A 27810-nucleotide genomic window follows, 5' to 3' on the forward strand; every position below is an offset into this window, starting at 1 on the left:
TTCTCATTTTTATTCCCTGATGTAAATATAAATGTAGGGATAGAAAAGATATCTGTTAAATGTGACAGCTGAAGGGCATTCAGAGTATAATTCTGTTCTTGCCATTATTACAGGACAAACTTCAGGGTTTTTGTAGCTTTCACCTAGGCCTGGTTATTCAGTTTCAAGCATTTAGGGTCTGATACTAAAATTCCTGAGTACATGTGACAGTCATTTATAAACTTTGGAAACCATGACTTTGTAACTTTATAGATTTTAATTATTGATTTCTTTTATATTTAAGAAGTGTATAATGCCTTATCTTTTCTGTGATTGTAATACAGCTCTGTTTATATAATTTTTCTAAATTTGCATATGTTTTGACCGTTTTGCTAATTTACCTAAAGGGAATGGTGATAAACATTTGTATCTGATGGTTTTTATGTGTATAAATGTTTTTCTTTCCTTAGAGAATGGTTTTTCCTGCTTTCCCATGAAGTACTGAACCCTATGTACTGCCTATTTGAATATGCTGGCAAGAGCAACTATTGCCTGCAGATAAATCCAGCATCAACAATCAATCCTGACCATCTTTCATATTTCTGTTTCATTGGGCGCTTTATTGCCATGGTAGGTTAGATTTTTAAGGTTATTTTTTGCTGTAGCTGTACATTTATTCCTGAATAGTATTTGTTTTTTTTCTGTTTTTTAAAGGTTATATTAATCCCAGGAAATGGAAGATTAAGGCATGTAAGGTTATTGACCCAAAACATTTCCTGAGAGTTAAGTCTCTTAACCACTGAATTTTCCTGGGATGGTGATACAAGAGAATATGACATTCAATATAACATTTTATTGTTATCAATTAGATGTGTGTACTTCATGCAGACTGTTGTTTGATTGTATGAATATTGATGCTCTGAAAAACGTGACTAGTATTTTCCTTAAAAAGGCTCTTCAGTTAGAAATGCTTTGTAGTACAGTGAGCCTTAAATTAAACATACTTATTTGGATACAAAGGTCTCATACTGGGGAGAGCAGAAGCTTGCAGGGAGCTGATAGCATCCTGATTCACTGCCATCACGTTTCTCTTAAACTGAAAACTGAAGAGGCATATTGTATCATTTCTTCTTCTGGTATCACTGAGCCAAGTGTCTGTGTGTCTTGTTATACCACAGCACATTTCTTTCCTTCCATCTAGTGATACGATCTTCTTTCTATGTGATCATCATGATGTCTACAGGTAGTCCCCAGGGACTTCCCAGGAATGGTGAATAGTGACACCAGAAAGAGTAGATAAGGGTTGGTTTGTTTTTTTTTCAGATTTCATAGAGCGGCTTGGGTTGGAAGGAACCTCAAAGATCATCTTGTTCAAACCCCCCTGCCATAGGCATATTGAAGATACTGTTGTCTTTTCCTGTTGCTCAGGCTTTTTGCATGAAATCAGAACAAGTGTGAGTGAAGTGTAACTGGAAAAATACTTTCAGAGTTAAGTTAGGTTGAGGGTGTTTCTTTGTTTTGCTTTTGTTGTAGTTTCTTCTTGACACATAAGTTTGTTTTGTTTTAATGGTAACACCTTCAATTTCGAAGATCTTACGGCCAGGTTCCCCATTTCTGTGCTGCCATGGAAATTGGTTTCATTGTGCTAACACTTTTAATAGGCTGCCTTTTTATTCGTTTTAGAACCCTCAGGAAGCTATAATGCCGTAGAGGTATTGAAATAACCACAGACATTTTCATCTGAAACTGGGTTAAATGGAAGAATGCATATCTTATATTACTTTGTGTACTCTATTAATTGTGTTGCTCTATAACAAAAAGCTGTTAAATGGGATTAACTGTTTCAACTTATGTTTTGCTGTAAGATTACTATAGCTATTACATGAGATGATTTAAGAGCCTACTTCTGAAAAAAAAAAAAAAAAAAAAAAAAACAGGAAGTCATATGGCTGGATGCCACACTCAACATTTGATGTGTCTCTTTCTATCAGTTCACTCTCCTGTGAGAATTCTAGACTAGTTTAAAAATAAGTAACCAAATAAAGGCCTCCAAGGGAAGCTTTTTAATCTCTCCTAAAGCAGAAGAAAATGAATGCTAGCGTAATCTGGAGAGGGGAAATTGGAATGTGTGTGGGGGGGGAAAAAAAAAGGAACGTTGCCTTTTTCTGGAGAAAATGGACTGTTACGCTGGCTTTTCTGCTGATGGAATTTAGGTGTAGGGAGAGACGAGCAACAAATGCAATACTGTGGCTTATGTTTCAAATGATTTTTAAGAGGTATTTTAGTGAAGACGTTAAACTGGATAAGGATGAGGAAAACTAATGTTTGCACAGTAGTAGCTGTGCTCTATTAGCTTTCAGAAGCACTGAGTTTGTATAAAGGCTAATACTCTGTGTGTGCGTGCATGCACGCATAGTATTATGCTTCAGGACTGCAAACTAGATCACACCTTTTGTGTGTGAGGGGTGAGACAAGTGTGACTTTTTGTTTTTCAGTTTGATTTTTGGTATAGAAGAAAATATAATTTCTAGTTCTGTTACCTATAAAGAATGTAATTCCAAAAGCTGTTTTAGAAACTTTGTGTTTGCTCTTTAAATTGTTTTACAAGCTGCAGTAGCATTGAATAAAGGATGGTTTTGCAGGATTTATGCATGTAGTGAAAAAGGTCAGTAGTACTCATGTAAGCTCAAATAATATGCTCAAGTAAGATCAAATAACACTTGGCACACATACCAACCCACATAATTAAGAGGAAACTTAGTAATTTCCTCTTTTCATAGACTGTATTCTTTATGAGAAATTTTTTTTCATCAAAGGAAATCTAAATCATAATGACAACATATGTTTGGATAAACTTTGCCATATATATAATCATATTATATTTTTATATATTTTATGTATGTTCTCATAATCATATTTATGTCTTCTCACTAAATGTAGTGGTTTGTTCTTTTTAAGTACCAAGCTGCTACTGCTATTTTTTATTATTTGAAGGAGAAGGGAAAAGTAAATTTAGCAATTCAATAAAAGTCAAACAGACTTTTTTTCTGTTCAACAGGCATTGTTTCATGGGAAATTTATTGACACTGGTTTTTCTCTGCCTTTCTACAAACGAATGCTGAGCAAGAAACTTACTATTAAGGATCTAGAATCTATTGATACTGAATTTTACAACTCCCTGATTTGGATAAGGTTTGTAGTTTTCTTTTTCCTGAAGTTTTATAAATTTTTCTGTTTTAGTCTCCATTGTAAATTTTTGTCTTTTTTTTTTTTCTTTCGTTTCATTCCCTCAGAGATAATAACATTGAAGAGTGTAACTTGGAAATGTATTTCTGTGTGGATATGGAGCTCTTAGGAAAAGTAACTTCACATGAGCTGAAATCAGGAGGTTCAAATATCTTGGTAACTGAAGAGAACAAAGAAGAATATATTGGGTAGGAAGGCACAGATGTTGAAAAGTATTTCATATTATGTCTGTTGCTCTAGTCTTTCTTTACTGTGTGTATATATATTTTTTTCCTTTTCAATTATTATATAATTCTTGGGACCACTATTGAAATGGTATCTTGGTACATTGTGGTATCTTGGTAGATTTTGCTCTTTCCTTTTTCTCTTAACTCCCCTCCTTCTACCCTCCATGCTACCATACCCCCTGCCAAAAAAAAAAAAAAAAAAAAGGAAAAAAAGGAAAGACGTTAAAAGACCCGTTAGAGAGATGAGGATCTGTGTTATTACATGCACAATGAGAAAACAGCTGGCACTGAAAATGAGCAAACCTATTTTAAGTAAGTAGGTAACAAATCCAGATAGAGGGAGGATGTATTTGACATATGATTTCAAAATTGTTTAGTACTTGGCTGTCACTGTGGTAACTGAAATTCAGAATCGTGAATAATGTGGTGTGACTTAAACTGTTTTTTCTTTCTTTTGTTGTACTGCTCTTTCCTGCTTCCCTCCTAATCCTTACAACTGCGTTCATTCTGAACCTGTATTTCCGATCCAGCTATTCAGTGATCTCAAAAGCACATGTACAGAGATCCTCTTCAATTATACAGCGTATGTTCCATGCTGCATATACAGTTCCCACTTTAAATTAGCAGTCTTTAGTTTTGCAGTGAAATAGTTTCTTTAGTATGCATTTTTACTATATTTACTGCCATTTTTTTAATATTCAGAAATGGCTTGACCGTTGTGGTAGAAACTTAAAAAAAAATGGCATTACCTTTTCCTTCCTCCAAATCTTAGCATAAATCAGATGTTCAGAGTAGAAAATGACTGCTCCTTGTTGAAGTCTGAAATAATCTTATGCTGGAAGTATCGGACAACTGTAGTTATAGATATTCTAAGCAGCAGTATTTCTTACTGTTCTCTGCCTACACAAATATTTTAAATTGGTGGAAATTGTTCTTTTCTTTTGAAATGCAAGGACTATGAGCTTTTTAAGCTAAAGCAATTTTTTCCAATAACAAATCATAATGCCCGAGTACCATCTTTGTCATGAAAAAACTGCTCAGTTTAGATGAGTGAAAGGTTTATAATATTTTTATTTTTTTAAACTGGAATAGTAACCTAAATACATCCTGCTATTGTTACCATCATTTGTGTTTGAAGATTTTAATAATATGGGTATGCTAAGTCCTTTATAATAGTCTATGGAATCATGCAGTGTAAGAAAGCAAAATTTGAGGGAATTTTACCTCACTGGACCGCATACGTAATCATGCATGTTTGAACTCCTTTATGTTGAGTGCTAACTGATGTTTAATTTACATTTGTTTTCTTCCATCCCAGGCTAATGGCTGAGTGGCGGTTTTCTCGGGGAGTTAGAGAACAAACCAAAGCTTTTCTTGATGGTTTTAACGAAGTTGTTCCTCTACAGTGGCTACATTACTTTGATGAAAAGGAGCTGGAGGTGAGGCTTTCTTTTCAACATTTTTACATTTTGCAAAGGTAATACATATGTAATGACTACGTGGATAGGCCAGCTTGAATCTCTCATCTGTGTCATACTACGTTTGAGAGCTTGTGGAACATGGAGAATTTAATGGGAGAGGTGTGGGTGTAAATCACAATGGCAAGCCAGTATCTCTATTGCATCTGTGTTTTGTGTAGTCCAGTAGATGTGAATTTTAGATTACATCTTCAGTTTTGAATTGTGTTTTGCAAGCTTCTATGAAAGAAACACAATATGAGATAACAGATTGATGAGTTAGTTTTAGAAAATTTCTTTCTCTGTAGTAAGTGAGTAGAATTGCCTTTGAACAGTTGGTACAGGAATTGATTCTGGTGTATGTTGGTTGCTGAGTTTCATTTACATAATCTAGGGTAGGTTCTAGGGTTCAGGACACTCAGGACTGAAAGCTGTAGCAATGAACAAGATTCAATATTAAATTTTCTAGATCTTCAGTATATAACCTAAAGGCTAATAACAAGTATTAGTTGCATGTACCATGTTTAATTAACCTCTGCCTGACCTTTGCTCTTACTGTTGGGGTTGTGGTTTGGAGCAAGGACAAAAGGTTTTGTAGGGGTAGGCTTATTTATTTCTGAGAGACCAGACAAAGATGCCTGAATATAATGAGCAGTGTTCTGTTAGCAGTTTAAGTTAAATGGGAGTATTTCCTAAAAAGGGCTTAGATCTATTTTATATTAGTTACCTTACTGTTCAGTTTTTAGGAGGCTTTGCTGTTAGCATGTTCAGCTTTTATTGCCTCTATTGGTAAATATTTTGCAAACTTGTCCTTCACAGTGTATTTTATCTTTACTAGCAGTAGCAGCAATGTTATCATCATCATCATCTTGGAATATGAGGCAAGGTTTTAATGGAAAAGATAATATCCTCCTTAATATAAAATTTCCTTTCATGGGAAAGGTTGTAGCTTCTGTTATTGAATTATTAGTCAGAAGAAACTTAATTTCTTCTGGTATGCTGGCTTTTAGAACACTTAAGAACATAAACAATTTTGGAGTTCTGTAAACTTAAGATAATCTGATTGTAGCATAAAATGGAAAAAAAAAAAAAAAAAAGCCAGACATACAATCATAGACTGGCTTGCTTGCGTTAGAAGGGATTTTAAAGATCATCCTGTTGCAACCCCCCTGCCAGGACACCAACCACCAGACCAGGTTGCTCACAGCCCCATCCAACCTGGCCTTGAACACCTCCAGGGATGGGGCATCTACAGCTTCTCTGGGCAACCTATTCCAGTGCCTCACCACCCTCTGAGTGAAGAATTTCCTCCTAACATCAAATCTAACTCTCTCCTATTTTAGTGTAAAACCATTCCACCTTGTACTATCATTATCTGCCTGAGTAAAAAGTTGCTCTCCATCTTTTTTATAAGCCCCCAGTCCTTTGTTTGGAACAAGAACCTCCATTTTTGTTAGCATGTCTCATACAATACACAAAATAAAATTGTAATTTATGTGTATAGATAGGTATATTAATTCTCTTTTCTAGGTTATGCTCTGTGGTATGCAAGAGGTTGATTTAGCAGACTGGCAAAGGAACACTGTTTATCGTCATTATACAAGGAACAGCAAGCAGATCATATGGTTTTGGCAGGTATATCGATCAGTAAAATTTCTTTGGGGTTTCATTCTATTTTCTTACACAAATGACACACAGAGCGGAGAGATGCCATCTCTCTGAAGTCTTGTTCTTACTCCTTTTTTTCTTTTCAGAGAAGGAAAGGAGGAATTCTTGGGGAACATACTGTAGGGTGGGAAATGGCAGGGAGATACCTGCATCATACGTGGATAGCTGAATCAAATACTTTTTTTATCTATCTTGTCCTTCTTATTGCTATATATTACATATATTACATATTATATATATACAATATATATTACATATATATATATATATATATATATAATATTACATATTATATATTACAATCGAGCTTTTTTGCATTGTTAGCAGTGATATATACCTTCTAATGTCCTTCTCTGTATTACATATGTACATCTGAAATGCCACATATTATTTATGATAATTGTCGTATTGTGCCAGTCTGGTACTGACTGATTATAACTTGCATCTTAATGGAGTTGGTGAAGAATTAGTTCCAGAAAAAGAAACAAACAAAAAAACCCAGCAGGCTCCCTCCCAGTTGCTATGAATTTCCCTTAAGAGAAGTCACAAGGGGACATTTCCCGTCTCATGATAAATCATGATTTTAGAAATGCTTTTGACAAAGTTACTGTAAAAAATGATGCAAATCAATTATTTCCTATCTTTTCTGCATGATCAGTAATGTAAGATCTCATGATAGGATTTCTCAGAAAAAATAATTAAGATTCTTTCAGTAATAAGCTTCTTAATCAGAAATTGAAGCAACTTGAATATGGTTTCAGCATTTACACAGCACAAATACTCATTTTCTTATCCATGTTTTTGAGTAAAAATCCTAGCTGTATTGATCCCCACTCTCATATTGAGATAGTTTCCCCTCTCTTTCCTTCCTCTTCACCTTCCCAGTAAATTTCCATACAAAGTGCTATAGCTGTTAAGGATGGTGTTCTTTCTCATTGAGACTGTCACATGCAGGGAATACTTAAAAGTCTTGAAATACCCAGAGTCTGTGACTACACTGTTGCCATGTTTAATCAAAATGGCAGTAGTCCTCATATAAAGTATTAGCATGTTTTATATTTAGTGTAGAATAAAATAAAGATTCTTCTTATTTGCTGATAGCTGGTGCCAGCTTTCATGTTGTAAGTCAGTAGTGCATGTAATCTGAAATCGCTGTCTTCTTCCCCCACCTTCAGTTTGCTGAAATCAAGAAAGATGAACTCTTCTCAAGGTGTCTTTTCAAATGGAATTACACATTTTCAATGATCTTGTAGATTTTTGTTTTTTCTCCAGGTATGTCCAAGATTTTTATTAAGTAATTTGAATTTCTGTGCCTAGTTTGTAAAAGAGACGGACAATGAAGTTCGCATGAGACTTCTGCAGTTTGTCACTGGCACTTGTCGATTACCTCTGGGTGGATTTGCTGAACTTATGGGTAAGTGGAAGATGACTAAAATTTTTAGACCGTTACTGTTCCATTTGCAAATCAATCATGCTGTAAGTGTACAGATGCTGGGTACTTCATGTACATCAGCTTGATTCTAGAAGGGCTTTTTATATCAGAAATTCTGTTGAATAACCTATAAATGATTAGGGAAACTAGCTTATTTCTCTTAGAGTGTTCACATTCATGTGACAATAAGCTCTGTCTGCTCTATCTGAATTGTCGTATGTCATACATATATCTTGAGTACTATTTCAGAGGAACAGATTGCACTTCTTTTAATCCTCTTTTCTAGGAAGTAATGGTCCTCAGAAATTCTGCATTGAAAAAGTTGGTAAGGAAACCTGGTTACCAAGAAGTCACACTTGGTAAGTTCTTAGATGTAAACTTTCTGTACTCTTTAGTGATTCTCTATTCTGGTCTTGCATTTACCAAATCAAATGAAATCTAATTTGAATCTGTTATTTATCTTCAGCTTCAGCTTCTTTGATTGCTCTAACATGTCAGCATTGAAAACTCTCCTGGTTCCCTTACTCTTAAATTTTGCTACTGCATTGTACGCCATTTGTCACTCTCAGATCTAGCAGAAGTCTAATGTCCTTCTCGTATAGAACTGTGAGGTGTTTCTTCATTTTAAATAATATTAAATAACCGAACAAAAGTCATGTTGGTATCAGGTTTATACAGTTACTAGAGATGCTTTTTATACTGTAACATTATAAAAGGTCAATATACGGTCGTGGGAGAAAGTAGTGTCAAAGAAATCACAGGAAATGTTGGAGGCCGTGATGCAAACCAAGAATGAGTTACCTTGCTGAGTTGCTTGTTACAGATCTCACTCCCTTTTCCTGCTAGGCTTCAGACTATTATCTTGACTACTACTCCAAACTGGTACAGGGATCACTTTCCTATACATATTGTGTGCAAATGAAACATGCCTTACTTTGGCAACCCTGTGATCGTAGAATCATAGAATCATTCAGGTTGGAAAAGACCTCTAAGATCAACTTGTCCAACCTTTAACCTCGTACTGACAAGTCTACCACTGAGCCATGCTACTAAGTTCTACATCTACATGTTTCTTGAAGACCTCCAGGGATGGTGACTCCTATTCCAATGCTGCACAATTCTTTCAGAAAAGAAATTTATCCTAATATCCAACATAAGTGATGGTGATATGCCATCACCACCTAAAGTATGGTGATATTAATATTCACCATGCTTCTAAAGTGCTGCAGGGAATCCTCTGTTTTACCATTTTCTCCACTTTTTTTTTTAAGTGGTGTGTGTAAAAATTAAACATCCCTCTTTGTCCAAGATAACTGGGTAAGACACAGAATGAAACAGAATTGTGGCAGAAGCCTTTTAGAGCAAAGCTGAAGGAAAAAATAGAACCTATTTCTAGGCATGTGCTGGAAGAAGACTATTCTTTTTCATGCTTCTGCTGGAATTTGGAGATGTATCAAATTAGGATGATGTCCAGTTTCATGGTGAACATTTCCCCGAGTATTATAGTTCTCTGTATCTTGAACTTTAGCCTTCAAAGATTCTGTTTTTTATCTGATGTGATACCAGCCTTTTGTTTCTTGAAGTATTGCTCTAAAACTTTGTTATTACTGTTCACAGAAATGTCATGATACTGAAATCGCACCGATTGACACTTCTTAATTTCTAATTGTTAGATCAGAACATTGTAAACTTCTACTAAGGAAGCCAATTTCTGTAGTATTCTATGTGGGATTTAGATAATCTTAACACGGTTCTTTTTTTTTTTTTTCTGTTCAGTTTCAATCGTTTGGATTTGCCACCCTATAAAAGCTATGAACAACTGAAAGAGAAGCTGCTCTTTGCCATTGAAGAAACAGAGGGATTTGGTCAAGAGTAGAAGTGGCTTCTAGTCTAAAAGGAGATCTTACATATTAAAAGGCCCAGCCAACTAAAATTGCACACTTAATTGTATATAAGCTTTTTGTTCTGTACAGTGATCTTTCTGGAACTCTAAAAGTATAATTGTTCTCCGTTCTTCCACAAAGATATGCAAAACAGTTCAGCCTTTTCTACTTTTATTTATTGCCCTTCCAAAAGACCAGAAAAATCCCTCATAAATTTTGAAAGCAGACAAGAGACTTATTTAAAATATATATTAAAAATATAAATATATATACTAATAAGCTCTAGTTTTATAGAGCTTTAAGTGTATGAAAAGTTGCAGCCATTTAAAAGGGCCTGGATTTGCTTTATCTTGGCTTTATTATGTAGAAAAATGTTTAAACTGCTCTGTGTTCTCTCTTAAGAAACATCTCCGAGTTTGTTTTATTGCATGGCTGTTCTAAAAGGTGTTAAAGGCTTAGGCCAAACGTATCCTAAATATGTAGAAAGATGCTGCTGGTATTTGAGATGACAGAATACGATGTTCTGTCAGTTTAATTTTTTTAAATACGTAAATAGCTGATATATCCCTCTCTACTACACTGATGTAGCCAAGGTCATGATTAAAGCCTTTATTACTTGCACAAGAGTCATGTACAATAAGTTGAACGTGATTTAATGTTGAAAGGAATTGGTGCCACTGTTCTGACTTATTGTAGGAGCTGAACAGAATATTTTAATTCATTTGAGCAGCATTGAAATTTGTTTACATATTACCTTGGGTTATTACCACGAGGATGTTAGGTAATCTTCAAAGAAAAAATTAATAATAAAAGAGAAACTATTACACATTATCTCCTTGGTCTGGTGTCTTACAGGTGTGTGTTTTTTTTTTGTTTTTTTTTTTTTTTTACTTTTTCAATCTATATTCTTTTCACGACTTCACAGAGTATATTAATGTAAACTGAGATGTAAGGGTCTACAAAAGGTAATGTGAACTTTGCTGCTTTCTATGCTCATGTTCAGTTTCAGTTATTGGATCTAGTAAACCCAAATAAAATAAAGTTATATAAGCTTTGCACAGTTAAAAGTATTTTAAAGTATTAAATACTCTTATTCCTCTTAAGTTCCTGTAGAAATTCAGATGTACCTGAATTAAGTATGTCTAAAGCCTGTCATTCTTTTATGTAGACCAAGTTTCTCCTAAGTACACAGTAATAAAAAGTGATTTTTTTTGGTGTTGAGGGCATTTGCTGAACTGCAAAGATATTTAAAAAAAGTTACCACACTTTATTCATGTGAATTATATTAAATGCTACTTTTTAGCAAACTGTGCTTCCCTATAATAGAGTAAAAATGTTTAAAATTACCATTTGTATTATGCTTTAATATTAACTGTAAATTCCATTACATTTAACTTATACAGAATTTTGTACACACATGAAAATGATTTCTTAGACTATGATTAAAAACATTTCTGTAACATATCATATTGCACTGTTAAAAGTGTACATGCAGAAAAAAAATAGCTATATCTGTTCTTTTATCTTTCCAATACAGCAACTGAATTCTGCCAAAATTTTATTTTTCTACATATCGGATTCTCCTGAGGCTTTGTATTCCAAATGCACAGTTTGCTGTGGAGCTGTTACCTGTACGGAACCTTGATAGCAGCGGTACTGCAACTGACCCGACAAGACTGCTAGCTTGCGTTAACTTCCCATAAGAGGTTCAACAACTGCCATTTGAAGGTTTTTCATACTACACCAAATATCTTCTGCAAAGCCATTTTCATAAATATATCATTAATTTCAAGTGTAAATCCACCTAAATTATGGTTTATGCTGGTTAGAATGGAGGAAGCTTTACAAAAAAAAAAGTCAAAGGCAGGGCAACAGAAGTGTGTGTGGCTCGCCTAAAAGACAGTTAAGAGGGCTAAATGTCGTTGAACTTTATGAGTTTGCACTAATGAATGACTTGGTAACCCACTACCAACTGCTGAACTTTGTGAATCTGTGAGTAAGCGAATAATAATAATAATAAAAAAGACAGCACATCACAAGAATGTAGTTGCTTTATTGTTTTGGTAACTTCAGCTGTCTCGTGACTGTAAATTTTTCCTGTGGGTAACAGTGAGCAAGGGAAAAAATAAAACCCCATGTCCTTCTATGCACGATCTATTAGTTGGCTTCAAAGACTCACTACAAGCATGGCTCAAGAAGCAAAAGAACATGAAGAACAATCTATGTACTTGTGCAGGTGTATGCAGTTAACTTGGATATCCAGAGCTGAGACTTCCAGTAATACTGCATTGCCATTTCTTTTCCATCTGTGTTGCCCATAGTTCAGCTGCACTTAGGCCAGGGAGGAAGAGGCATCTGAAGAGCAGGCAAGCAGCAAAGGCTTGGGCTCAGACACTGACATGGAAATACTACTGGAGGGAGCTATACTATAGTTCACAGGTGCTGTGTGTTCCTTTTTTCCTGCAAGGAAGTCAGCAACTGCTTTCTTCTAAACAACCAATGATTTTCACTTGGTACCCAGATCACTTTCCTTTGTGCAGGTACTAGTTTCTATAACAGAAAAAGCACAGACAGTGCTGCTGCAACAAGGCTACCAGAAGTGGCTTTGGGCATGCAGGTAATTTCAGTGTCCAAGAATCTCTCTGAAGCACTATGCATCATCCACCCCTGGATTTTGAAATACTAGTTACTTCATTTTGGTGCTATACTAATAGAAAAGTAGGAATTATTTTAATATAGTGGAGAAGATAATCCTTTAAGTAGTTTCAGCACCTGAAACTAGAATTAGAATATTAGACTGACTCTTGGCTGTGTTTTTTTTTTAATAACTGACTAGCCATTAGCTTGGCTTGTTAGTTAAGCAATTTATGCCCTTCATGTTCCTGCTATCCTTCCATAGATCCTTTTCATATTAAAACACTAGGTATTTATAGTTAATTTGTTCTAGATTGTTAGACTTTCTATTGGCAATACCTTGCGCTATTGACTACTGTATATTTTTTCATTATATGGTCCTAACCTATGATCCTAGGTTAATTTCTTCTTCTGGTTAAAATTCCTGCTAAAATTATAGCATGAACAAGAAGTTTAACTTTCTCTCTACAAATAAACTACTCCTTAATATTCTGCAAAACTGTAGTTCCCAGCCCTTCTGTATTGGGAATGTGCATTCCTCCTGTTGTCAGAGTCTGGGGCAAGGTCGGCCACTAAAGTCTCAGAATTTACATGCTCTCAAAATGTGAACAATACAATTTCGTATTTCATAGAAATTTTCTCCCTGCAAATGCTACAGTCAGTCGTAAAAGGATTTTTAAGTTTTCCCTGCTTTACAAAACCACAGCACTTCTTGCAAAGTCGAACACCACCATTTCAGTGTATTGGCATTGAGGTTGCTTGTGTAGAAGAATCTGTAATGAACCTTAATCAGAAAACTGTAGCAGTATCTAATAATGTTAGCATATGGTATATTACTCTTGAAGGCTATTTCACCATACAGAATAATGCTCTAGAAAAAAATATCAGCCTTAAAACTATGTCATGGTCCTGTATCTCCTTTCCTTACAAGTTATGCTAGTCCCTAACTTGCAGATGAAGTGTAAAAACTTGCTTCCCCCCCCCCCCACTATATACCCTGCTTGTCCTTGAAGACCTTTATTGCCACTTTTATTCTCACATATGTGAACAGAATCACATAATAAAACAGATTTCCCAGTTGACAATTTAATTGAAACAATAGAAAGAAATAGCAAGTTTAGGCTATGTATTTTATTAACAGCTTCAAAAAAGCAATAGTAGTATTTAAGGTCTTTTTCCTATGCTGTTCACACCTGAGGTACTGAATTCCCAGTATCTTGTTTCTTGTTATATAGAATTAAGCAACTCCAAAGCTTCTTTCTGTACCTGAAATACATAAATAGACAACAGTGTAGTTGTAGGCTTTTCTAGCAGAACTTGTCATGCAGGCACCTTAACGTCTCAGCACAGTTCTGTAGATTTGTTACTCTCCTAAGACTAGCCATTTTCCTTCCCCTATTAAAGATGCTTAACATTTTTAACATGAATGGTAATAAAACCTCTTCACCCAGTCCCTTCAGTATAATTAACTTACATGTTAATTATAATAGTAAGTTTATTTGGGCTGAATACAGCAGATGAGCTCTTGATTTGCTACAGCCCTAGCATGTACTGAGTTATCCTATTCCTGGCCATAACCAACCAACCAACCAACCTGGAGTTTTCAAAACTCTGAATGGCAGTTAAGGAAGTGTGAAAAGTATCTTAACCTAGGGATTCTGGGTAAACTCTAATAAATTTTGAAGATGATTGCAGACATCAGTATTAAATAAAGAATACAAAACTTCTGGCCTTCAGAGAGCAAGCAGTTCAGGCGATGCAAGCCAGATACTATAGATAGTCAGAGATGAGAAAAGGCCAGAATACCTACTTATGCCAATCTCTGTCAAACACAGAAACAAGAATTCTAATTTCTTTGCCCAGGCCACTTTCCTTCTTGCTGGACTACACTGTCTAGTTCCCCTGTTTGTGACACCTGTGATTTTTGCATTTTACACAACAACCCACAGAACGGAGAGAATACAACCTCAGTTTAGCAGCTGTGCAGCGCTTTAGGAGATAGATAAGGAAACAGATCTTTGCACCAGGAGGCAGCAGCAGAGTAGTTTAACAACCTGGCTACCGCACAAAAGCCACTACTGTCTCCTTTTGTCTGGCTTCTGAAGGCAGGAAGGCTTTTGTCGTCATTGGTTTCACCTCCGCATACAGACACCAATTTGTTTGGCAATTACTAAGTATGGAATAGTTTTATATAGACCGGAGACTACTACACCTCTTGGCTATTGAGCTCCTATAAAAACTGCAAAAAAATGGAAGAACTTCTATTTGTTTCTACTGAAAGATATTGCTGAAGGAGCTCACTCCTTCTAGGAGAAACAGCTTGAACCTTACTGGAGAATCTACAGAGGAGGAAAAACTTGACTAGTGTTTCTTCTGAGGTGTGAGATGCAAAATCCTTCTGAAGTATTTCTTACAGCTAGGACATTCAGAACATGACAGCACATTTACACGTTTTCTGTAACAGTTAAAGCATGATCTCACACTGCAGCTTTATGCTAAATGACTTTTACGTCAATCAACCATAAGAAAAATAAACTGGAAATTAGTCCTGATGCTAACAGAATTACTTGCTCACTGAAGAAATCTGCAATTTCTGTGGTTTACACTGAATACAGCATTAGGTCTGCACAAGGCTAATGAACTACCCTCCCAGAAGCACTCTCTCTATATATTTAAGTAGGCAGCAGATACCTACCTGTCCACACTAGGATCCTGAGCAGTTCAAAAGGGTAATTAAGTGCCTATTTATTGTCTGCTAGCACAGGAGATTTGCTGTCAGAGACATTGCTTCCATTTGTCTCAATTCATGCACTCTGAATCTTTCCCTGCACTGTTAAGCTTTACGGATCTAGCAAGTTTTTGATGCACCCATGCATTTCTCTTACTCCTGCTCACGATTCCATTAAGGGGGTGTTTTTTAGCTGTTCCAAAATATGATTTCCATCTGTCCAGTTTTAGGCCTATGAAAAGTGACTCTGTGCTCACACAGACAGAGGTTAGCTCAGGTGCCTGCCTTAACTTGAGCAACACAGTTGAGAATGGGTTGCTGATAGCACCACAAAAACATCGCGAAGAAGAAAGAACAGTTTTTTATTAACAGAACATTTCCAACCACTGTATTCAGAGGCAGTCACCAAGATACTAAAATTTTTTGGTGCCTGGATGTAATCCTGGAATATAGAGCAAAAGCATCTCAGCATCTGAGGTAACCATTCCATTGCTGTGATGTGACATGTTGGTTACTGTGTGTGGTTGCATTATTCAATCCTTAGCTTCTTACCTGTTTGTCCTCTTCGGTATGTGCAGGATAATCCTTTGCTTTGCTTAACCACAGAAGAGCCATCTTTTTATTGTTTAACTTCAAATATGCCTTCCCCAAAAAGAGCAAATTTTTGCTGTAGAAATTTGGGTCAGCTGTATAGAGACAGAAGAAAAGCTTTGAATAAGCACATCTGAACAACCAGCATACTATCAAAGCCATGATATAATACCACTCCTTTAAATGCTTATTTCAGAAAAGATTAATAGTTTTTGGCTTTAGAACAGATGGAACCCAATGTAAAACTACTTCGCTTTCTAGAATTTGGTTTCCTATAGTTATGTTAGCTAGCAGTGTATTAATTTATATGCTAAATGAAACTAGATTCCTCACAATGAGCAAAGCAGTAAGTTTATGCATAAGAAACAACTTTGCTTTGCAATTTGTATTCTCTTCTGGACCTAGTAGGTGCAACAAGCAATGCAACCACCTTAGAAAGTATAGGCAAGGAAATAAACAGGCACATTTCCTAGCTTCAGACCATGTACATACAGATCATTTTAGCTTAGCTTTTGCTACACAGGAAGAAAAGTTAAAATTGTTTGTACCAAAGTTTAACTTTTCCTTTTTTAAGGAGAAATTTAAGAAGATGCTTTTATAAAACATACTTTGCCCATCAACCTTTATTAAAGACCAGTCTTGCGTACTGTTAATACTCATTACAGCAGAAGCTTTCTCTGCATTTGGATCTAAGGTCAGGATTCAAAATGCTGACAATCATTTTTTGCACATTTTGTGCAATAATTGAGTACACAAAGGCATGTAAATTCCTGCCTGAGGAAAAAGTGTAGTTTGGTAAAAATGACAGAGACTGACAGCAGCAATGCTGCCTGCTCCTATCTCTTCTTCTAGCAGGTGGACCCACTCTGTAGGAATACATTAACTTCAATAATAAGCTGTAGCTCTGCCTGTGATTAGCATACTACTCTATTAAAAAATAAAAATGGAATTACTAAACATGTACATAGAATGTGAATATGCAAACATGAGCTATAATGATACTTTCAGAAATACTTGTCCTGGTTTCAGGTAGGACAGAGTTAATTTTCCTCCTAGTAGCTGGCAGGGTGCTATGTTTTGGATTAGGATGAGAAGAGCGCTGATAACATGCCGATGTTTTAATTGTTGTAGAGCAATGCTTACACCAAGCCAAGGACTTTTCAGCTTCTCGCTCTGTCCTGCTAGCGAGCAGGCTGGGGGTGCAGCAGGAGCTGGGAGGGGACAGACCCAGGACAGCTGACCCAAACTGGCCAAAGGGGTATTCCATACCATCTGACGTCATGCTGAACAATATATAGGGGTGGCTAGCCGGGGTGGGGGCGCGGCTGCTCGGGGATAGGCTGGGCATCGGTCAACGGGTGGTGAGCAATTGCATTGTGCATCACTTTGTACACATTATTACTATTATTATTATTATTATTATTATTGTTATTGTTATTATTTTCCCTGTCTTAATAAACTGTCCTTATCTCAACTCACAGGCTTCACTTTCCCGTTTCTCTCCCCCATCCCGGAGAGGGAGGGGGGAGGGTGAGCGAACGGCTGTGTGGTGTTTGGCTGCCAGCCGGGCTAAACCACAACAATACTGCAAAACTTGCTAGATTTTTTAGTCACTGTCTATTATTCTGTCCTTACAGTTCAAATTCCAGCAAGCAAATTTCATAGCTGCACGAAAGAATACAGAGATGGACCACTAACATCGCTCAAAAAAAAAAAAAGTAAAAAAAAAAGTCAAATACGAGTAAATGTATGAAGGTGTTTTGGAGGCACATTTTGAGATTAACTCTACCATCCCAGTTCACAGATGCAGTACTTGATACAAAGGAAAAGATGGACAATAAACCCTTCCATCAAACCTCATTGATACAACTGTAGAGAAATCTTTCACAGAACATTGTCTTATCATATCTTTCAGCTTATCAGCTTTGCTTGGGGCTTCCCTCTTGGGGAAATAATAGCTACATATTTTCTTTTATAAGAGAACAGTTTTATGGCTATTTGGATAGGTACTCTGATCCAAATAGCTTCTGAAATCAAAAAACATGCCTTCTCTGTCATCGTATTGAAAATACAGGGGACTTTTAAACTTTAAGAAGGAACTAGAAAGACTGAGATAGAAATCTCACTTTTGCTTGCTTCTTTGCCCTGCAATAGTACATTCCAGTTGAATCCCTTGGGGAAATGTATGTTGTTACTAATAGGGTAAAAAAAAAAAATCTAGAAAAAAAGAAAAAAAGATATACTCACAGAATGGTTGAGTTTGGAAGGGACCTCTGGAGGTCATCTGGTCCAACTTCTGCTCAAATATGGACACCTAGAGCCCTGGACGTTGTCCAGGTGGCTTTTGAAGGTCTCCCAGGAGGGAGACTGCACTACCTCTCTAGGCAACCTGTGCCATGCTCAGTCACCCACCCGCACAGTAAATAAAGTGTTGCCTGATGTTTAGACTGAAACCTTTTGTTCCAGTTTGTGCCCATTTCCTCTTGTCCTGGCACTGGGCACCACTGCAAAAAGCCTGGCTCTGTCTTCATTCCACCCTGCCATCTGTACTTACAGATGTTGATGAGATCCCCCTCTGAACCTCCTCATCCCCAGGTTGTTCAGTCCCAGGGTGCTCCAGGTCCTTGATCATCTTATCTTGGTGGCCTGGCCCTTCTCTGGACTCTCTGGGCCTGAATAACGCCGTCAGGCAGCTTTCTGAACGGAGAGGGCACGTCGCCGACCCAAAAGTACTCTTCCCTGACCGGGAATCGAACCCGGGCCGCGGCGGTGAGAGCGCCGAATCCTAACCACTAGACCACCAGGGAGCGTGATAGCAGTAGTCTCCATGCCGATAATAAGCGAGTGATACACTCTGAGCATCTCTCAGACAGCTTCCTGCCTAACAGCCCAGTAGACTACCACTAAAGCTGATACATTTACCATAGGCTACTAAAATAATTCCAGAAGCTAAAGGTTTATGCGTGACAACCTGCAGTAGATGATAGCATTCTACCTACAAAAAGCTACAAGAATTACCTTCCTCTGCCATGTGGAAGTAACGCAGAGCCTGCAAAAGAGAAGGTTGTCTTCTTTAAAATGGACCATGGTAAACTGAACACAGCAGTCAAACTAAAGCACTATGCATGTTCAACATAGCTGAAGGACACCTATGTCCTCCTAGCCATCATTTTATTTCTGTTAATTTAGCATGTTACAGATTGTTCTCATTCAATGTACAACCAGATTCGGCCTCTTTTCCACAGAACTACTTATCCAGCTATTTTCCTGCCTCTATCAGTGTTTATTGTTCCACTGTAGGTGTAGTACCTCCTGTTTGTCCCTAGCAAGTTTGATGGTATATTTCCAATCTCCAACTCAACAAGACCATTTTGAATTTCATTTCTACCTTCCAGTGTATCCACAGTCCCTCCAAGCCAGTTGTCATGTATAAATTTAATAGACAAAACAAGGTTTATCGTTCACGTAATTAATACTGACAAATACTTCAGAGAGAACTGAGTCCTACAGAACACCAGGCAGTATCTTCCTACTTGAAGATAAACCTTTATGAAACACACACACATTTTTCAACTAGTTTCACATACTGCACCTCAGAAATTTCACTTATCTCTTCTTAATGTTACCAGCTGGAGGGAAAATACTACCAGAGAATTTAAAGTGTGCATGTATCTACAAAGCAGTTTTTGTATTGAAACTGCGTAAGTCTTATCAGTATGGCTCAACTACTGACTCTGGGACAAGTCTGCTTTAAGCTTAGCTGCTTTAAGCGCTCTACACAAGTTGATATCGGGATTGGTAAGATTCTGCAGTATTTGAAATCCTAGCTGACATTCTGTATTCTTCCAAAAGTGATTTTCAGCAAAACTTAAAAGCTTGACATTCCATTAAAAAAGTTTTCTCTCTTTTTCAAACAGATCTTCAACTGCTTTTTGTGTTAACAGCAAGCAACCTTCTACAATTACTTTCTAGTGACTCACTCACCCCTCACAACTTAAAAGAACAAAAGATTGTGGGCCAGGATTGTTGTTGTTCCAATAGAAAACAAAGATTACAATGGCTGCCAGAGGATGAGAAAAAAGGTATTTGTTAGTGGTAAGTAACAAATCAAGCTGTTACATTTTGCATTTAAATTAGTAGAAGTATATCAACAGCTCTGCAGGGGAAATAATCTATGAAACATTTTCTTATTGTACCTCTTGATAAGTGGAAGTTGGAGGTGTTGCAAATAGCATTGCAGCTATTTTTCGTTGGTACCATGGCATTTCAGCAAAGGAATAACACCTGGAGCAAAAGGAAACATTTATTAACACCCTTCACATTTCTCCTTTGAACGAACATTCTCAGACCTTGGATATCATGACTGGTTGTTGCCAAGAGTCACAAAACCCACAGTCACACTGCAGGTTCTATAAGCAAGTTCTTACAACTCCACAACACAATTGCAAGGTGTTTGAAATTGCTGCAAAGTTTGGCTAAAGAGGTTTTGGTGTGTCTTCTACTGGGAACTTTTATTACATTAGGCTGGAGACAGTTATTAAACATGAGACAGCCTTTCAGCTTGTAGTATTTTAACAATTAATGAGCATTTTATATTGTTCTAAAATATATGCAACAATACAGCACAACTGAGTAATGTCACTGCCTTACCTCAACATTACCTCGTTTTTCCTCAATTATTAATACACAAAAGCAGATGTGTAGCACATTCCTGAAAGACTCTGATCTATAAGAATGAAAATAAACCTAAGAATCAAACTACTGTTTTCTAGGCTATGCCATTCTACTCTGTTTTCCTATCTACTGAATAACAAAGGTAATTAGTCACCTTTCTTAGAGACAGTGAAAGGATTAAATATTTAAGTATTTCAAATACATAGAACATTCCAGGTCTAACATTAAACAGCACTATTCACTTTTATTACTCTCACACAATGATGATAAAAATGTTTTATTCACTGCATAAAGCAGAACACACAGGAGGAGGTGAAAGATTAATGAGTGCAAATATGGAAGTGTTTGGGGGCAAGGGGAGGAGCAGGGCATGGAAAACAAACTAAGTTGAAAGTTTGCCATCAGACGTGCCTTATCAGAAATGCCAGTAAGAGAGGTTCAGTCCAGTAAATACTAGGAAAAGAAATGAGAATAATACTCAAGAATTGACTGATATGAAATTCCAGTTTCAGATGAAGATGCTCTGGGGATCAGTAATGAATATATGTAATCATACAACATGGGGATATTTTAGTACCCAAAATAACAATCCTCAAATTTCTTATCTTTCTATTTTTCCTTAGGAACAATGTTTAAAATACCTTTCCAGAACAGGCTTCCTATCTCAAAAGTGACATTGAGGCTCATTCAGTTGGGAGTACACACATCTGCCTAAACATCTGGACTACTGCAGGGGTTAGGTCATGTAGGAATAAGTAACACTGAGATACTGAAAATCTGAAATAAGACTTCTGATATTCAGCAGTCCAGAAAAGCCACAGAGAAAGTAGCTGTGATTTTTAGGATTTCTTTTCAAATCCTTTGGCTTTATTTATTTGCAACCTCTCAGTCTCATAGTAGAGATTTCCTGTAAAACATCTGGCAGAGGCCAAAGGCACTACATTATATAACCAGAAATGCTATCTGGAATCTCTCAATAACGAGTAAAAGATACTGTGTTCAACCAAATTGCTTCCACAGAAAATGCTGTTAGTATGAAAAGCTGTATTTCCAGTCCTTTGCCTGCATTGTAACAGTAATTCTTAGTACAAATTTAACTGAGCAGTAAATTCAATGTCAAAGATTTTGGTAATGCACATGTAGTCACAAGCTGCATTTACTTCAATGTAACTTTTAAAATACAGTATCATGACAGATAATAGAGGAAGTATTTTATGAACAGGTATCACATTTGATTGCTTTTCATGATACGCAGTCTGTATTAAGTTGCAGCCATCAGTGAAATTCAGTGTAGGTTCAGTGTTGAATTTTGTCTCCATTCACACTAGTCAGAACAATACAACTTGCGTGTTATGGAGATAAAGGTCTGGAAAATAAGTTTTTAATAGTTCAATACAGTGAAACAAAGAAATTCAATGAACGAATATTTTTTCATCTTTTTGAACTGTATAAGAATTAACAGCCAGATGTTTTCAAGGCATGACCTCCTGTGCCATTCAACAGGTTTCCATGCTTGAATCAACTAATTACAAGCCACTGAATTATTTCAAGCATTTCTGCAATTCATATAGTCCACTTCTATTCTGGCATTTTTCTTTGCCATATTCTAGCACTTCTCTTTGCTACACGTTAAGTTTTGTTTAAAATGCATCTTACCAAATGCCCATAAGATGAATTGATGTTGCATCCTTTGGATTCAGTTCAATGGCTCTCTAGTGCAAGTGGAAAAAAAAAACCAAACAAACAAAGATGTAAAAGTTTATTCTGTCACATCTGGCTTAAAATACATTAAACAATAAAGAAACATTGACTTGTTCTACTACTAGTAATTAAACCGCATTAACTGTGTGTAGAATTTCAAGGACACAGTATTTATTCAGTGCACAACTGAATCGGCTCACCTCCAAAAAACTGAAGACACTGACAGATTTCTAAGCACTCACGGTTAACAGGTCAGTAAGAGTTTCACATGAGACTTGACGTGTTCAGACTCTGATATAATTTCTGGTGATACAAAGTTATTCAGTAGTCCTTTATCTTCTCCAGTACTTGTCCTTTACTGGTACACAATCCACACTTACAAGGATGGCCACACACCCATTTCTCAATAGCACAGCTATACTTTATCTAGTCCTAAGAGATGGCAAAAGCACTTCAGCTATTTCAAGACTCTCTTCTATAGAGACTTAGTTTACAGCAGGAGCTAATTTGTATCCCTTGTTGCTTTGGAATCCCACACTGTCGCAATAACCCCCAAAATCAAATTGTGACCAGGAGATTTGAACAGAAGTACATTTGCAAGTTTTCACCAACAGCCAGTTCATAAGTGTTAAAAAATCTATGTATTGGACACATTGCAGCTATCATATGCAAAGAAAAAATCAACCAACCAAACAACCATTTACATTACCTGAAAATGCTCTTTGATAACAAAGGCATTTGCAATTTTAACCTTGATTCCTTCATAATCTCCGACATCACTGATACAAATGGCATACCACTGTAATTCGAAGTACAAAAATAAAACATTTAATAAAGCACTATAGTACTAGTAAAAAAACAACAACAACAACAACAAAAAACACAACACAGAACAGCCGCCACCACCACCACCAAGCAAGAAGTATTTGTTATGAACAGTTCTAGCAGCGTCAGAGCAACCTGCTAGTCTGCACAGATAAGGGAATCGACATCCACCTCTTATCCGAGATGCCAACACAATTGACTATACTTTGTTACCTCTCTGCCTGAGAGAAGCAGCACACAAAAATTACTGAAATGAAGCCAAAGCCTGAAGTCTTTCCAATGAAACTCTATAGAGCTACAACTGCACACAGAGACAGCATGCTGGATGTGTGGCATGTAAAACGTTTTTCAGAGAAGATCAGTTGTAATCAATGTGATCTGTCACCTGTTCCCATGGTCCTGCACACATTAAACCAATTTCTGTTTCCTGTGTACAAGAAATTTAGCTGCAAAAGTCTGACTCTGATCTTAGAAACAAATCAGCGAGAATGAGAAGCAAGAGAGAGAAAATTAGAGTGAGAATCATGCATTCTTAACTGAAAAGTTAAATTATGCTGAAGTTTGCTGAAACAGCACGATGACATTTGTTCCAGTTTTCACTGGCAGATATCAAGGAACAAGATTTCAGTTGAGTTATTTTGCTTGGCTCACCTTGTGTGCTGCAAAATTTGATTCATTTTTTTCAAGTGCCTTTTTTGCATACTCAAGGGCTTCATACACCAGTTGTCTTTTCTCCTCTGCAGAAGTACTACTTAGCTGAGCTAAATCTCGTGATGCTCGTGCCAGCCGCCACAGTAACTCTGCATCCTCACTAGTTATGAACAGAAACACAAATGTTTTAAAGTAACAATGGCAACAAAGCTAGCAAAGGTCTCCAATAAGTCTCTCAATATGTATCTCAAGTGGGTTATAATATCATCTGCCATACTATGCCATATATAACTTCAAGGTAACAAACAACACATGAAAGCCTGCCATTATACACTGAGGATACCTGTCTGAAATGCATTTCAGAGGTTTTTGCCGCCTGGTCATAAAACATTCCACTCCCCTCTACAAATGGGAGTACCAAAGTCAAAACTACCAGAAAGCAAAAATATTAGAAAACATACCTGAGTCACTGCTAGACTCAGAATACCCATCAAAGCCAGTTTTCTTTTCTGGAGTCAAACTGAGTCATGCTCGGTGCATAGCCCAGTCCTGCTGTCATTAATGGAGTAACACAGAACTAGCAGACTAATTTTTCAGCCACATCACAAAAACGTTAAGTACAGCTACGGGGGATCATTACTTCTCACAGAGTAAGAAGCATTGTTACACACTTAGGAGCAAGGTTACAGCTTGCTTACGGCACCGTGTCCCTTGAAGGCCAGGACCTTCCTTTAACTTCCCAGCCTTTGTACTTGTGCCTCTGTCAAGAACCAAAGAGCAAAAACAAAAAAACAAAGCAAACCATCTGAAAACAACTGAATAGTTAACTTCCTCCAGAAGTGTTCTAGGAGATGCCTTGTTTCCAAAGGAAAGGACTCTTAATTTATCTATGCATTTTCTGCTTTTTCCTTAAGCAGTCTGTTTGTTCACTTATCTGAAACGTTTTGCGTAGCTAAAACATAACTGCATTAGTAAGGAGCTTTTTCTGTTCACACTCAAATCCTAACAGGAGACAAATGAAAACAGAAAGAAGGAACAGCTGGTAAGCCATGAAAAAAAGGCTCAAAAATTGTCAATGCCTAAATTCTAGATACTGTGGTCCTTACAGTAATGTGTAGACATGCTGTGACTTTTTCCACGATTTTTTTTAAAGAATTTTTAAAGTAATAAACCAAACATACCTAAAACCTCCCTGCAGGAATGAAAGCCTTAAATGTTAACCCTCAGATTCTACAGCTGCACTCAGCTAAAAATCAGTACTTTTGTCATTCATTTTTCCATGGGGAAGAAAAAGATCAAGAATCCTTTCCTATTTAAATAAAGATGAAAGCAAGGTTCCCCAGCATAGCACAACAAGAATATTAGTTGAAAACTGGTATAAAAGAACACATTAAAAAAAAAAGTAATGTGTAGATATTCAATTCAGTCAAGTACCTATCTTTATGCTGAACCAGCAACCGATACAGTTTTTCAGTTTCTCCACTCCCGTACAGGTAGTCTGCTTGCTCTATAACTTCTGCCACTTAAGAAAGAATGAGAATTGTGGAAACAGACAAATAAATTGCATTTATTTAGGATATTAAGGTATAAACAAAATGTTTCAGAGCAAGTCAGTCTAACTGAAACACAAAGAACAAGTTACTTAATTTTTAGGCCATCGTTCTGAACAACAACTTTCATGCACGGCAGACTCAGATAAGCTATTTGCAATGAACAAGTAGGAAGAGATACAGTGCTGAATACGTGCCTCTCTGTCATGCAATTGGGGAGTGGGCTTGAGCAACAAAGCGACCTGTGGGTGCTTAATGGATTTAACATTCAAAAATGTCTTTCTTAAAGCATCAGACACTGGAAGCAATTTGTTTTCTTTGTAAAAATGGCAGAAAAGGATAATGAAAAATCTTCGCTAGTACACGTACAGAATTTAATTGTAATAATCTTAAAAAAAATGAATTTTGTTAAAATATTCTTGGTTCTCAATACAGTTCCATAGTTTTGCCAAAGACAATCACAGATTGAGTACGGCTCATTACCTTACTCAACAAGCCAAAATGAAACATCGGTCAAAGATTTTCTGACTGAAGCTCTTCAGATTTGAAAAATCAGTGTTGGCTTTTTATCAATTTATAAGCTAAGTATTCATTGTACTTACAGCATTTAAATTCTTCTAGAGAATATTTTAAAACCCTGACAACAGCAATGGAGGAATATGATTTCCGCAACTGGCTGAATATAATGTAGTAATATATATGTATATAGTACACAAAACAGTATTCCACAGACATATCAAACAATTCACAATACAGGATTCTAGCAGGAGAACGGACGGAATTAGGGAAAAAAATGGCAGCAGGTAGATCATTCTATTGAAGTATACGAAGGTATAAGAGCAAAACTCTGAGTTTATTCTTCTACCAACATTAAACATGAAAAAATGACACTAAGTAAAACGTCTCGCCTAATTTCATTTAGAATTTTCAGCTATGCTATCACCTCCTTGGTGTTACTCCTTGGTCTGTGATCAAACTTTTATGTGAAAACATAAGCTCAATCCATGCTTTGTAAAAGTTACATTTATAAACTTTATTTTTCAAGTTATCTACTGAATATAGTAGTCCTATTTCACAACATAGTTTTATTTATAGAAGAAAAAAAAACCACTGAAGACTACTAAATAAAAAAGTCTTATGTTCAGCTTTAAAAGCTCCTAGAATATAAATCACTGAAGATTACGGCATTCTGGATAACTTTTTAACCTTGTCATCTCTAAATGCCTTCTATCAACAATTTCAAAGATACAATAATGGTCTACATGGATTTTGGATTTAAGTGTCTAAGATAAGCCTCATAGTGCATATTCAGCGTTAAAGTAACTTCAGTGAATTATGTTTGCTTCCTGAGACATCCTGAACAGCACTGTCAGTACTGTCATATCTAATAACTAAATGGTCAGAATTCAACATTCTGAACAAACTATTAGCTAGGTGTTTTATGTAAATAAGACTTTTACTTCTTTTTAGTGTAACAAAAACACAGGGTATTTCTCACTTTTTTTGAAACACAATCTCAGTGCTACTCGACTACATTAAATGAGAATTCCATGGTGTTCATATAGAAAATCTCAATTAACTAGAATTCCAGAAATTGATTAGAGCTTGGTCTGTGTTCCCAACTGAACCTTATCTTTCTCAATGAGTTACTTAAAGCTTGGGTGACAAACTACACCCAAACATACACCTTATGCATTGATCTCATCCTCTCTATGTTATCAGATTATATTTGCTTTCAGTGACAATAAATTCCTTATTAAACTGCTACCATGCTTTAAAGCCCTGAACTAATTCAAAACCCTGTCAGAGAAACATCCTGCACACAGCCTGAGTGGAGAACCTCAAAAGCATTACACCATCTTTCTACATAATCCTGGCAGTAAAAACCTTATGCTTCACATTAGAACGACCCATTAACATTACCTTTGAAATTTGCATGAACCTCAGCAAAGCCAGAAACCAGCTTGGAAGCTTCATAAACCAAGAAGGACCCCGCTGAGAGCGCAACCCCCCTTTTAGGGCTTTTTCTAAGCACCTGCACGGGATCATAAAATGTGCGTTAATAAACGTCGTTTCTCTGAATTATTGTTTTTTCTCATCTCTGGTACCACAGTTATATTTCAGGTTCACAGCCCGCACCCCCCCACACCGGCTGAGGTGTCCCGGGGAGGACGACGACAGGCAGGGCCCGCTGCCCCCGGCTACCTGGCTCCGGCCGGGCCCTCCCCAGCCCCGCGGGCCTCCTGTGGCGACCCCCGCCCGCCCTAGCAGCGGCCGGGCCGAGCGGCAGCCGAGGGTCCGCTGCAGCAGCGCCGCCATGACAATACCCGCCGCCATTTCACACCTCCGCCGGCGGGGGCGGTGCTGGCAGCGGGGCCAGCCGGGGCGAGACGAGGCCGAGGCCTGCCCATTCCGCCGGGGGGAGCCGCGCATGCTCTCCCTCGGTGCCCTCGGGGTGGAGCGGGGCTGCTCGGTGCGGGTGTGGCGGAGCCGCCGCGGGGGGAGGGAGTCGCTGTCCGCTGCCGCAGGTGAGGGGCTGGCGGCGGGGAGGGGGTAGCGGCTGC

The 27810-nt window shown here is 37.2% G+C and overlaps 3 protein-coding genes and 1 non-coding gene across 9 annotated transcripts in view; 2 read left to right on the top strand and 2 right to left on the bottom strand.

Annotated features, from left to right (window-relative positions):
• The window catches only part of WWP1 (WW domain containing E3 ubiquitin protein ligase 1), a 62920-nt gene extending 50586 nt beyond the window's left edge, over positions 1–12334 (top strand). For all 4 annotated transcript variants that reach the window (XM_035546482.2, XM_035546481.2, XM_035546483.2 and 1 more), the window contains 8 exons: positions 450–609; positions 3038–3171; positions 3273–3413; positions 4771–4891; positions 6440–6544; positions 7895–7991; positions 8296–8368; positions 9786–12334. In XM_035546482.2, the coding sequence (XP_035402375.1) occupies positions 450–609; positions 3038–3171; positions 3273–3413; positions 4771–4891; positions 6440–6544; positions 7895–7991; positions 8296–8368; positions 9786–9885 (931 nt within the window). In that variant the 3' untranslated portion in view covers positions 9886–12334. The remainder of the gene's footprint in view (positions 1–449; positions 610–3037; positions 3172–3272; positions 3414–4770; positions 4892–6439; positions 6545–7894; positions 7992–8295; positions 8369–9785) is intronic.
• A 1303-nt stretch (positions 12335–13637) lies between these two features.
• Positions 13638–27705, bottom strand: RMDN1 (regulator of microtubule dynamics 1). Its single transcript, XM_035546485.2, has 10 exons — positions 27452–27705; positions 27170–27281; positions 25131–25218; positions 23697–23856; positions 22930–23019; positions 22176–22231; positions 20042–20129; positions 18864–18894; positions 15807–15940; positions 13638–13792 (listed from the first exon to the last, which is right to left on the bottom strand). The coding sequence occupies exons 1-10, from the start codon at positions 27677–27679 to the stop codon at positions 13754–13756; spliced, it is 1026 nt and encodes a 341-aa protein (XP_035402378.2). The 5' UTR covers positions 27680–27705; the 3' UTR covers positions 13638–13753.
• On the bottom strand, positions 18581–18652 carry TRNAE-CUC (transfer RNA glutamic acid (anticodon CUC)). Its single transcript has one exon. It is a non-coding gene; the product is annotated as a tRNA-Glu (tRNA).
• Positions 27642–27810, top strand: part of CPNE3 (copine 3) — a 31533-nt gene continuing 31364 nt past the window's right edge. For 2 of the 3 annotated variants that reach the window (XM_035546487.2, XM_035546490.2), the window contains exon 1: positions 27664–27774. The gene's annotated coding sequence lies outside the window, so the exon portion shown is untranslated. Of the gene's footprint in view, positions 27775–27810 lie in introns of all 3 variants that reach the window. The other variant, XM_035546486.2, reaches the window with a different exon arrangement.

This window comes from Cygnus atratus, chromosome 2, assembly GCF_013377495.2.
Source record: "Cygnus atratus isolate AKBS03 ecotype Queensland, Australia chromosome 2, CAtr_DNAZoo_HiC_assembly, whole genome shotgun sequence".
Lineage (NCBI taxonomy): Eukaryota > Metazoa > Chordata > Aves > Anseriformes > Anatidae > Cygnus > Cygnus atratus.